Source organism: Benincasa hispida, chromosome 11 (assembly GCF_027475165.1).
Source record: "Benincasa hispida cultivar pf3 chromosome 11, pf3_genome.v1.1, whole genome shotgun sequence".
In the NCBI taxonomy this organism is placed as follows: Eukaryota; Viridiplantae; Streptophyta; class Magnoliopsida; order Cucurbitales; family Cucurbitaceae; genus Benincasa; species Benincasa hispida.
This window is the reverse complement of record NC_143488.1, coordinates 3149138-3162112: the sequence shown is the minus strand read 5'-3', so window position 1 is coordinate 3162112 and position 12975 is coordinate 3149138. Positions and strand designations below refer to the sequence as shown.

The 12975-nt window shown below is 35.8% G+C and overlaps 1 protein-coding gene across 2 annotated transcripts; it reads left to right on the top strand.

Moving 5' to 3' along the window:
* Nucleotides 1-7862: 7862 nt before the first annotated feature.
* Nucleotides 7863-11720, top strand: LOC120091911 (coiled-coil protein). Of its 2 annotated transcripts, none has more exons than XM_039050075.2 (4): nucleotides 7863-8282; nucleotides 9239-9789; nucleotides 10143-10427; nucleotides 11207-11720. In XM_039050075.2, the coding sequence occupies exons 1-3, from the start codon at nucleotides 8081-8083 to the stop codon at nucleotides 10413-10415; spliced, it is 1026 nt and encodes a 341-aa protein (XP_038906003.1). In that variant the 5' UTR covers nucleotides 7863-8080; the 3' UTR covers nucleotides 10416-10427; nucleotides 11207-11720. The 2 variants fall into 2 exon arrangements, with proteins under 2 accessions (XP_038906003.1, XP_038906004.1); XM_039050076.2 differs by having other exon boundaries at nucleotides 11196-11720.
* The last annotated feature ends 1255 nt before the right edge of the window (nucleotides 11721-12975 follow it).

Here is a 12975-nt window from a genome sequence, read left to right as displayed (position 1 = left end):
CACTTCCTCATCTATAAATAGCGGTAAGTCTTCTAATGGAAAAACTTTTGATTCGATGAATTTTTATGGTTGCAGAGTTTCTGTTAGATCCATTCGATGGCGAATTGATGGAAGCTCCTGAACTTTTTATGAGAGCTTTTCCTCATTTGGATTTCTATTTTCATTGAGACTTTTCTTCTACTGTCTTCTTTAATTGATTTGTTTTCCCTACTTCTTGTTGCTTTCCATGACAAAAGATCTTCAATTTGATGAGGCAAGTTGAATCAATGGATGAAACTACCGATAGTTAAAAGAAAAAATTTCACTTTTTTTTCTTATTCTCTTGTACTTTTTTTCCTTTTTTTTTTCATTCTTTTTTTCTTCTTTTCTTTTCTTCTTTTCTTTTCTTTTTTTCACAATTTTTTTTTCCTTTTTTTTTCCTTTTTTTTTTTCAATTTAATTTTTTTTTTTGTAGGAGGTGATGTTTTATTTATTATTATTTTTCAGCAATTCCTCTATATATGACCGTCTCCTTGGTATACAAAGGGATGACCCTGGAACTATTGTATCGCCTATCGTGCTTGTGCATCCTGATCGTCATGGGAGGGCCCCGCAAAGGCTTACAACTCTCCCATTTGATCACCATCTGATCACCATCCCGGAAAGGTCCACCTTGTAGCATCATTTGTGCATCCTGTTCGTCATGGGAGGGGCCTCGCAAAGGCTTACAACTCTCCCATTCGATCACCCTAGAGAGGATTCAAAGGTCTACTTTATAGGTCGTTCGTGTATCTTGATCGTCATGGGAGGGGGCCTTCAAGGTCTACAACTCTCCCATACTTTTACCCTAGGGAGGATCCTAATAAGGTCTACCTTGTAACACCATTTACATATCTTGATCGTCATGGGAGGGGCCCTACAAGGCTTACAACTTTCCCATGCTTTCACCCTAGGGAGGATCCCGATAAGGTCTACCTCGTTATGTTATGCCATCGAGTATTGAAGATGAGGCGGATATGCCATCAAACCTTGAAGATAAGAAGAATGTGCCATCAAGCTTTTGAGCGGAGTCAGGTTAGCTAGAGTCGATCTCGCATACAAGGCGGAGCCGGACGGACCAGAGTTATCCTCGCATATGAGGTGGAGTCGGATGGACCAGAGTCGTCCTCGCATATGAGATAGAGCTTAGGCAAACAAAACTTGATCTCGCATATGAGGTGGAACCACACCCACATTTTTGGAGAGGAAGCGAAGCTACACCAATTTTGGAGAAGGGGTGAAGTTGTATCAATATTTTGGAGAGGAAAGGAAACTGCACCACGACTTTGAAGATGGAGTGAAGTCGCGTCATCAGTTTGGAGATGAAGTGAAACCACGTCATCAGTTTAGAGATGAAATGAAGCTACGCCACGACTTTGGAGATGAAGCGAAGCCGCGCCAACATTTTGAAAAGGAAACGAAACCGCACCACGACTTTGGAGATGAAGCGATGTTGCTCCATTAGTTTGGAGATGACGCAAAGCCATACCACAACTTTTGAGATGAAGCGAACCACGCCAGACTTTGGAGATAAAGCGAAACTGCGCCAACATTTTGGAGATGAAGCGAAGCCACACTATCAGTTTGGAGATGAAACGAAGCCACGCCACAACTTTGAAGATGAAGTGAAGTCGCGTTGTCAGTTTGGAAATGAAGCGAACCACGACAGACTTTGGAGATGAAGCGAAGCTGCATCATGATTTTGTAGACCGAGTCATTGAAGATAGAGCCGAGCCATGCACACCGACCTTGAACTTGAAGATGGAGCGGAGTCATGCACACCAACCTTGAACTTGAAGATGGAAGTGGGGCCATGCACGCCAATCTTGAACTTGAAGATGGAAAACTTCGATGGAGTCTCTGAACTTGAAGATGGAATAGCTTCGATGGGACCTTCGCGTTTGATTTTGACAAAGCATCGAAAAATCCTCTGCATTTGAGTTTGACGAAGGATCGATGAATCTTCACATTGAGCTCCCCTCGCGACTTTGAGCGTGAAGATGGCATCACAAAACCTCAAGACTTGAGCATAAAGATGAAGCATTGATGAAGCCTCTAAACTTGAAGATGGAGGAGCATTGATGAAGCCTCTAAACTTGAAGATTGAAGAGCATTGACGAAGCCTCTGAACTTGAAGATGGAGGAGCATCTAAGTTTGATTTTAAAGAGGAAGCGAAGCGCATTCCAAGTGTGTGCCTTTTATTTACTGTGTTGGCTCCTTACGAGGGATGAACATCTTCAATCCATTGTGTTGCCCCCAAAGGGATGAACATCTTCAATCTGGAGTGTCATTCTTTAACGGGGATGATCAACATCAATCTTGTAGTATCATACTTAGGTAGTTGTGGTATCTTTTCTGATGGACTAAACTTAAATTTCTTTAAGTTTCCTTCGTACCTTTAAAGAAAGTGATCAAATCATGACATAGTTCAAGTTTTTGTTTTTGTTTTTTTTTTTTTAAACTGACTGAACTTGAAGTTTCTTTAAAGCTGCCTACATACCCTTCTTAATGATAGGGATCAAGTCATAATGAGGGATCAAGTCATAATGTAGTTCGAAAAGAATGTTTTTTTTTGGGGTCGTTCACATTTTAAGCTCATGTGGGCCAGGAGCATCATGCAGTTTAGGCTCTTGCGATGAAGAGCTTCTTCATTTAAACTTCAAAAGCTATTATTTCATCATGGTTTTGATCATCCTCTTCATTTGTAGGATTCGTCAATATGATGAGTTTTGGCTTCACTATCAAGGAACCTTTTGTACTTATGTCAACAGAAAATTTCCTTTTCATGCGTGAAGGGACACGACTGTGAATCTTTTCGTCATTGTTTTCTTCATGGAATGACGTTGGCTTCAAGATTTTTATCCTTCCTTTACGTTGATCGCTTGTTGTCTTGAGACGATAAAAAACAGATGCTGAAGGTTGATCTTTCTTTGATGTGGATATACTTAGCCTTTTGAAGGATGAAGTTCGAGTAGAAGTAGTCATTGGACATTGGTCTTCTTCTCCTACCGTGGCCATACTCAATCTTTGAAAGAATGAAGATCGAGCACTTGAAGGCTTAATACGATCGAAGACAGAAGTTCTTTGCTTCATTTCTTCTGAGTCGTTGACTTCTTCAGCAGTCACATGATTGTTGTCGACTTCCACTATGCCGACAATGTGACATGCAATAACTTCTAATACTTTCTCTGGATGATTATTGAGAAAGCTTCTTGGGAGAAATTCTGCCAAAATTTTCGACCGTCGGAATTGAGGGAAGCCCTTGTCTTTTTTCTTAGCAAGCTTAGGCTTCCGTGTCATCTTTTTACCTTTCTTTTTATAAGTTTTGTTTCTTCTTCTATAGCTTCGATAGGAACGCGACTCTTTTTCAGTGGAGTTTGGTTGTCTTCTCTTTTGATGAGTCACTACTATCCACCCTTCGTTGTCATCTTCAACATGCTCATCTTTCTTTTCGGAATTTGCTGTTTGAATCTCTTGTTGGAACCGAACAATTATAGGCTCGAATTTTTCAAACTGGATCGGGCTTTGTCTTTGAACATGAAACACAGACAGTATTGAAACATTTGAAGTCACTGCTACTGTAGCGTGATTTGTCTGAGTTACTTCATCTAAATCTAGCTCAATCTTCTTTTCACGAGCCAACTTCATAATTCGTTCCTTCAGCACAAAGCACCTTTCAACTGGGTGACTAATGATCCGATGATACTTGCAGTAGTTAGGATCATCTATTTTTCCTTCTTGTTCCGGCCGTTTGCATTCCGGTAGCTGAATAAGTTGCTTCTCTAGTAGTTGCTCCAACATATATGCCATATCAGAGTCAGGGAATGGATAAACCTTCTCTTGTCGTTCTTTAAGAGTTGGACGACGCTTCTCGCCCTTATTGTGCCTTCTTTCAAGTTTTGTTTGTTTTCCTTTGGAGGAAAATTTCAGCAGGGTCACATGAATGACCATAGATTCTTTTGTGGCACTATCCACGATCTCTTCAGTGCCCTTGGCATCATTTTTGTATTTTCTCCCTTCAGGGACTAGGAAATCTTTAGTTCCCCTGTTGGCAACGCTTAACTCTATATCATGAGTGCGTGTTGCCAGCTCCTCAAACGTACGAGGTTTTATCCCTTGTAGGATGTAGAAAAGCTCTCAGTGCATGCCTTGAGTGCACATCTCCACTGCAGATAATTCAGTAAGTCTATCTTTGCAATCCAGACTTAAAGCTCTCCATCGGTTGATGTAATCGATGACTGTCTCTCTCTTCCACTGTTTGGTGTTCGTCAGCTCCATCATGTTGAAAGTGCGCCTTGTACTGTAGAAGCGGTTCAGGAACTCCCTTTCTAGCTGTTCCTAACTGTCAATCACTTTTGGCTCCAAATCAGTATTCTAATCAAAAGCATTTCCTTTCAAGGTACGGACGAACTACTTGACTAGTTGGTCTTCCCTGGTTCTTGCATTTTTGCAGGTTTCAATGAAATGTGCAACATGTTGTTTTGGATTGCCCTTTCCATCGAACTGCTGGAACTTTGGAGGTTGATACCCAGCTGGCATTCTCAGGTTGTCGATTCTCTTGGTGTATGGCTTGGAGTACATAAAGGAAGTTTGCAACAGTCCTTCGTACCGAGCTCTTGGTGGCTGACTTTCCTGTAAAACAATATTTCCTTTGTCATTGGCTTTTGTAGCTAGGGATTGACTTGATTCAACAGTATCTCGAGCTTGTATCTGATCTCTTAAAGCAGCGATTTCATGATCTCGCTCCTCTACAACCTTCATTAGGAGATTTATCTTTACCTCCATCTCTGCCATGGTCGACTTAGTCGTTACGTCCGTCATCATGACAGACACTACATCAAAATGTGATTCTTTTTTCTAATAGATCAGTAACAGAAGCATAGTTTTCAAACAAGGAATTTTCTCTGATGACGATCCCGCCTTTAGGAAATTCCATTAGCTGGCCCCAGATTTCCTCCGTGATGACAAAACTTATGTAAGTGTTGCTTGCGATGGTAGCTTTGGATGCAACTTTCTTTGGTGCCATTTGTAGATTTGTTGACTCGGATGACGAGAGAGAGATGAGAGGTAGACAGGTCCCACTGGACGTGCCAATTTGTTCGCACGAGATTTCAAGAGAAATTTATTTCGTGGAACTTGAACTTTGTAATTGCATTAATATTGTGGAAAGTGAGTATAATCTCTAATGCATAGTATTTTGCTGCTTTCAAAATAAATTATAATCTTTAAGCTGGTTGATCTTCTTGAACGATCGGCCTTTGGGCTTGTTGATCTTCTTGGATGATCGGCCTTTGGGTTTGTTGATCTTCTTGGATTATCGACTTTTGGGCTTGATGATTAGTTTTTGGGCTTGTTGATCTTCTTGGATGACCGGCCTTTGGGTTTGTTGATCTTCTTGGAGGATTAGTGTTCGCACGAGGCCTCCGGATAAGCTTGTTTCGTGGAGTTGAACTTGAGTTGGTGTTGATGTTAAGGTTGATTTGATGCAATGTAGTTCGATCTTTAGTACTTGATCCTCTAATTCTCTCTCGGTTGGGTGGATGTGCTTGACTTGAAGAAGAAAAGCACCGAACGTTCTTGAAGTAGAAGTCTTGGAAGAGTGTTTGTGTCTTCAAGAGTCTTCTGTCTTCTAGAAGTGAAGCTTCAGAAGTCTTGGGAGTCTTCTGCTTGTTGATGAATTCTCTCTTGGCTCTCTGAATGTAGAATTGTTTGTATCTTCAAAGGACTTTAGTCTTCAAAATGCTTGTATTTTCAAAGGACTTCAGTCTTCAAGCGTGGTCAGCATACTTATATCTTCAAAGGACTTCGGTCTTTAGAATGCTTGTATCAAAGGTCTTCAGTCTTCAAGCATGGTCAGCAATTCTACACTCCAAAGAGCTTAGAGGGAATTCTCTACAATCAGAAGACTCTTGGACTCTTGAATCTGACTACGCTTGAAGACTGAAGTACTTTGATACAAGCATTCTGAAGACCGAAGTCCTTTGAAGATAAAATCATGCTGACCACGCTTGAAGACTGAAGTCCTTTGAAAATACAAGCATTCTGAAGACTGAAGTCCTTTGAAGATACAAGTAATTCTACATTCAGAAAGCCAAGAGAGAATTCATTAACAAGCAGAAGACTCCCAAGACTCCTGAAGCTGCACTCTTAGAAGACAGAAGACTCTTGAAGACACAAACACTCTTCCAAGACTTCTACTTCAAGAACGTTCGATACTTTTCTTCTTCAAGTCAAGCACATCCACCCAACCGAGAGAGAATTAGAGGATCAAATACTAGAGATCGAACCACATTGCATCAAATCAACCTTAACATCAACACCAACTCAAGTTTAACTCCACGAACAAGCTTCTCCAGAGACCTCGTGCGAACACTAATCCTCTAAAAAGATCAACAAGCCCGAAGGCCGATCATCCAAGAAGATCAACAAGCCCAAAGGCCGATCATCCAAGAAGATCAACAAGCCCAAAGGCTAATCGTTCAAGAAGATCAACCAACTTAAAGATTATAATTTATTTTGAAAGTATCAAAATACTATGTATTAGAGATTATACTCACTTTCTACAATATTAATGCAAATACAAAGTTCAAGTTCCACGAAATAAATTTCTCTTGAAATCTCGTGCGAACAATTACCACATTTTTTCTAAGTTTAGAATCATTTATTTTGAAATAAAAATAAGGTTAAATTGAAATTTTGATCCCTATAAATTAAAAAAAAAAATAGAATTTAACTATTTGATAAAACTTCATAAATAACGCATATGGTGGAGTCTATTTATGAGGATATTATAAAATTATAAAGACTATTTATGAGATTTTATCAACCTATAAAAACTAAATTTTACATTCTAAAATTAGACCACTAAATTATTGCTTTTTTCAATAGGTACCAACTTTGTAATTTAACTTAAGTCAATTAAAGCGAACTTTTTTAACAATTTGCCAATTTATAGAAAATAATCAAATTTCTCAAGGAAAATAACTTGTCTATTTCAATTTTTGATACCATCGAAAACATGAGAGTTTATTTGGTTGGAAATTCATATTATATTTTATATTTTCAGATTTATTGAATTCGATATTTGACAGACAAGTTGATTTATTTTGTCTAAAAACTATGCTTTGAATTCTATTCTATGATCTAAATCATACAAATTTTGAAAAACAATATTTTTATGTTTTCAATATATCAGATTTTGAATTTTAAATTTTAAAATACACAAATATATTAAATAAAAATAAAAATATTTAAAAATATAATATTGCATGTTATAAACTCGATTATTTTTTAAACATTAAAATATGTATTATGTAATATATTATAAATATTTAATATTATAAAATAATAATTATACAAAAAAAATGGTAAAGTAAAATAAGTTTATAAGTTAATTAATAATAGTTTAGAGGGTTGACAAGTAACTACAACTGATTTTATGGTTTGTAAATATTTCTTCAAACAAATATGAAACAATTGTTTAAATCAGAATCTAATTTCAAAATCTACTACCAAATACATATTGAAAACCATAAAATATAATTTTTTTTTATTGAATCCGTTATTTTTAATTATTATTGATAAATTACAAAAACATTCATGAAATATGATGGTTGTTGTAATTACATTCTTAAACTTTTAATTGTAAAAGTTGGACTCCTAAACTTCCATAAGTATTAAATATGAACCCTCAAACTTATACTACAGTAAAAATTGAACCTACAAATTATAAAATCAAACTCTTAAACTAATATAAATACAAAATCCAACTTGACCTGATTTTAATATTTATATAATTTTTAAGATCCAATTTTTAAAATTAAAAGTTGATAGATATAATTGCAAGGATGCGTGGGATAATTTTTGCAATTTGTCTAAAATGCAATCCGTCTAGGGGCACAGTAATCGACTTGCCAAACACACTCACAACGGAAAGTACGTTATTTTCGTCGGACTCTATTTTCACGTGCTGCTCACGTGTTTCATCCCTTTGCTCGTCACCGACTGAGCCGGCCGAGGGTTTATTTCTCACCGGGGAAGAGACGGCGGCAAGAGAAGAAGATGGAATTGGCGACGATGGAGACGGCGGAGGCAGCGGCCGCGAAAGGATTGAGTTGCGAAGCCATGGATTGCTTGTCGGAAAGGCTTTCGTTGCAGGAAGATCTTTACTTTCCTCGCGCGCTTCAATCCACTGCCACGAATCCGTCTCAGCGCAAGGCCATTCTGCTCGACCTTCTTTCTCGCGATGTCGCCGTGTTTCTTGGTTTATCTCTCTCTCTCTCTCTAACGCTGGATTGTTGCAATTTCTGGCATCGATTTCTGTTGTATGTTGATTACTTCCTTTTAATTTATAAGAGCCCTAGCTTAATTTATCGATTTCGAAGGAGAAAATTTACAAGAGCCCTAGCTTAATTTATCGAATTCGAAGGATATTTTGAATGAGTACATTTATGCTTATTTGATATGGCGAGAGTGTCAGAATTCTGAGTCCTATGGTTCCATTTAGCTCCTAGTGTAATGGTGGAGAAGATGACATTAGTTACGCGAGAAGATTGAGCTCCAGAATTTACTTAGGCCTGGTTGATAATTGTTTGTTTTTTGAAAATTGTGTATATATCTACTTCCACTTGTGAGTTTTTCTTTGACTTGTTGTCTTACTTTTTAAAAACTTGTTTTTATTCTAGAATTTGGCTGAGAATTTGAATCTTTATATAGGAAGATGAAAACAATTGTAAGGAAATGGTGAGGCAACAAACAAGCAAAATTTTCAAAGACCAAATGCTTATCAATCGAGATTTTATAGAATGAAGCAATGAATCCCAATTATAAAATAATAGTGGTTTAAACTTCTTTTTATGTGTGTCTGATTGTTCTACGGTTGAGAGGAAGGAACAAACTTTGATGCATTAATACTTTTATTGTATCTTTATGAAGCAATTTTCTTGTGGGTTTTTTGAATTGTTTTTAAGCTTTGAAGAAGAAAGAATTCAACATCTTCTATGATTTCCACACCTTATGCTACTGGAAATGAGGAAAAAAAACATATTTGGCTTTATTTGAAGTTGGTCATCTGAAATTCTGGCAAATAATTGTCTTGGATTCATAACATATCGAAACTTTTTTTGGTAATTAATTTGATTCTAATCCTTGGATGCTGCCTCTTTCTGTTCATTTTAGATATTCTAACATTTGTTGCACCTCTTACTTCGATTGATGTAGAAAGATATGGATCACAGTTGACATCCAGTGAGCTCCATGAGTTTGATGCTCTTAAGGATGATTATGAGATCAATTGGCACTTAAAGCACCTTCGGAGTATAAAGAGTCCGACATCAGATGAATTACACACTAGGTCAGTTATTGTGAAAAATAGGAGACGGGCATATCTGAATAAATTGATATATGATGGCCAGTACTTCTCGGAGGATGCAATGAGGGAGAGAGAGCCTTTTTTGCATTATGAGTATGTAGGGAAGTTTCAGGATCCAAGTGGGAGAGGAATGGCAAGACCAGGGGAGCGGTGGTCAGAGACTCTGATGAGAAGATCAGAGGAAGCAATGTTGGTTGCTAAGATCAGAGGAGAGCAACGCAGGTTAGGTGTTGCCGAGAGGGAGTTGGTAGGTAATGATGTAAACCAAGGGGAAGAAGAGGAGGAGGAGGAGGAGGAGGAAGAGGAAGAAGAGGAAGAGGAAGAAGAGGAAGAGAAAGAGGAAGAAGGGGAGGACAGGAAAGGTAATAATAAGCCTGCTAATGGAGTTGATTCCATGGAGGTAATTTTGTGTGATCTTTTTCTATCTCTTCCTTCGATTTTTTCCCTCACAGATAACTTTTTATGAATTAGTTTGAGTTACATCTACTTCTGATTGGCTTGCTTAATAGGTTTATAGACCAGTCTTTTAACTTATTCTGCCTTGTTCATTACTCTTCTCCTTTTGCAATCCAAGTCCTGTCTATTTAACTAATATCAAATGGTTTTAATGCTTGTAGATTTTTTTAGATATTTATATTTCGTATATCTGATCATTGTGGATTGATCATAATAACGTATCTGAATATATTGTGATCTTTGTGGATTGCTTGTCCTTGAAGTGAGTTGTTTGATATTTGATGCTTTTACTTGTAGGTAACCAGTGCCATGGATGATCATCATGAAAGGTCAGCAACAGGGAATAGTCAAGCTGCTGAGGGTGGGTCCAATCATGTAGCAATCTTATCTGAAGCAGATATGCAAGATCAGATGGATCAATTCACATACATCATGCATCAGAAGTTTTTGTTGGGAGAAGACAATGAGCATTTAGATTACTCAAAAATAGACAATGATGAGACCTTGGATGATCACTGGCTGAGGGAAGCCAATGATGATGCTGAGGAGAAATACTTCGACCAAGATTAGAGGGGATGAAAGGTGCAGTTCCTTTCATCTGACTGTAAAACTTTTATGTTAAATTGGCACGTGTATATTAGATGTCTTTCTGGCCTTTTACATTTTATAACCTCATAAACTTCCTAGTGTTTTAAGCATGGAAATACATAGATAATGACAAGTCCTTTAATCTGAGAGTAGAATTTGAATTCCTACTAGACTGCTTTTAGAATGGTGCTCACTTTAACTTTTAGTGCAGAAAGAAAGATGAGCACTCCTAATTTGGTCTTTAATCTTTCTAAATACTTGTTTTTGTCTTTGAATTTTAGGGTTCTTTCCATTTTTGTCAATTTTGGTGCTTACAATTATTTTGTTTCTGACAAATAGATAATGTGGATTCAAGTATGCATTAATGCTTATCGGGGATACATGGGATGATAGTGTGGTTGAGACATGTATTGTGTGAGCAAATATTTGACGAGTACCAAAATGATTACTTTTTGAAAGTTGAAATTAAAAGACATCTTGAAAGTTCAAGTACCAAATAGTTATTATATAATCATAGTTTAAGACTAACGTAGACATTTTGGAAGTACAAAGACCAAAATAAAATTTGTTAGACCCTTGTCACGGGCAAAGACAAGTCGTGATGACTTTCTAGTTTCTATTAATATAGTACCTATCATACTAAATACTAAATATTGAGAAAATTCTGGTGACATCAGACGAGTCTTTCAATTGTGACTTCTTTCACATGTCAAAACTTACATTTATACCATATTTTATGTTATTTTTGTTACGAACTCTCAGTTCCTATTCAGATGACGGAACTGGAAAAAGATAAGAAGAAATTCAAGTGCAAACGAGATGATGATGATCTGCAATGAGATGACGAATGCAGTTAAAAGACTCCGCTGAACGATATCGTAACTCTGGTAAGATTATCACCTTTGTGCTAACCCTAATGGCAAGGGCAGGTTCCAGGAGTATGGGGATAATTGTGTGCCACACTCCATGAGTTTGGCTTTAGCTTTGCAGGTATTAGTTTGGCATTAGCTTTTTGCAGTTCCATTGGCTTTTTATTTCTCACAGAAAAAAAAGGTTACTCAAATGGATAGAGAGAGTTTTTATGAAATTGATATGGAGAAATTGGGTTGCTGGTATTGGCATCTGGCTCAACTGAAATCTTGTAGTTCTACTCATGTTCTTTATGGAATGTGTGAATATTGATTGAGATCATTATCGGCCTTTAACTCTCAATCTGGTCATGATCATTGTTGTATAAATATGATAGGTTAAACTATAAATTTAGTGCATGAACTTTAGATTTTGAAATTTATCTTTATTTAGTATTTAGTTTGCTATAATTATAAATTTAGTATATGAACTTTTTACTATTTCATTAGTTTTATTCATGGATGTATTAGCCACAAAATTGAGAGTTTAGAGTTTGATAAAACATAAAATATAAATTTATATCTAATCTATCAATTAATTTATTGAATTTGTCATGGATTTGTTTGGTACAAAATTGAAAATTTGGAGATTTATTAATCACTTAAATGAAATTTCAAATAGAACAAACTCGAATTTAAAGATTTAGATTTATTTTATTTTATTATTGTTATTATCTTCATAAAAGGAAAAAAAATAATTAAATTGGGATGTGAGGTGGAATTCTCCATTGGTACAAAATTTGAACTTTATATTTAAAGTTTGAACTGAAGGTAATATACCCTTAAAAATACAATCAAAATATTAACTCATTTAGTACCATTTGTTGTTAGAAAATAATCCATTAACTTTTGAGTACGTAGGTTTGTTATTTAGAAATGTGAAAAAAAAAAAAAAAATTCCAATTTCCATTTCTAAAAGGAAATAGATCCAATTCTAATTTGATAGTAAAATTGGCTCATTCAAAACAAAAATGTAAATACAAAAAATTGGAAGAAAAAAGAAAATGCAAAAAAATTGAAGACTAAACCGATAAGAAAGTGAACCAAATAAAAACTAATCAATTGGTTTTTGTTCTTTTTGTTCTTAGCAGAGTTCAGTTTGGATTCCTTGTTTTTAAAACCAATTGGCTTGATTTGGTTCTTGGTTAGTTCTAAAATTGATAAAACAAAATTGATTGTCATCTCTAAATTTCTAGATTTGTTATCGACTTTTCACAGATGTTTTAAAAAACCAAGTCAAAATTTTAAAGCTGAAAAAAGTAGTTTTTAAAAAATTGTTTTTATTTTTAGAATTTGGTTAAGTATTCAACTTTTGTATTTAAGAAAGATAAAAAAACATTATATGAAAATGAGAGAGAATAAGTTTACTTTTCAAAAATCAAACATAAATAACGAAATGGTTACTAAATCAGACCTAAAATAAACATTATGTTCACATTTTTGAGCAAACCGAAAACTTCATACATAAGATAAACATTTTAAAAAAGTTCAAAGAAAGGTTTGTTGCTAGGGAATCTGAAAATAAAAATTTTGAAAACAAAACATCAAATGCAAATAGGGCTGCATTTCGTATTTTCAAATATGTTTGGTAGCATCTTAAAAAAAATAGATTTTAATTTAAATAACTGTTTAAA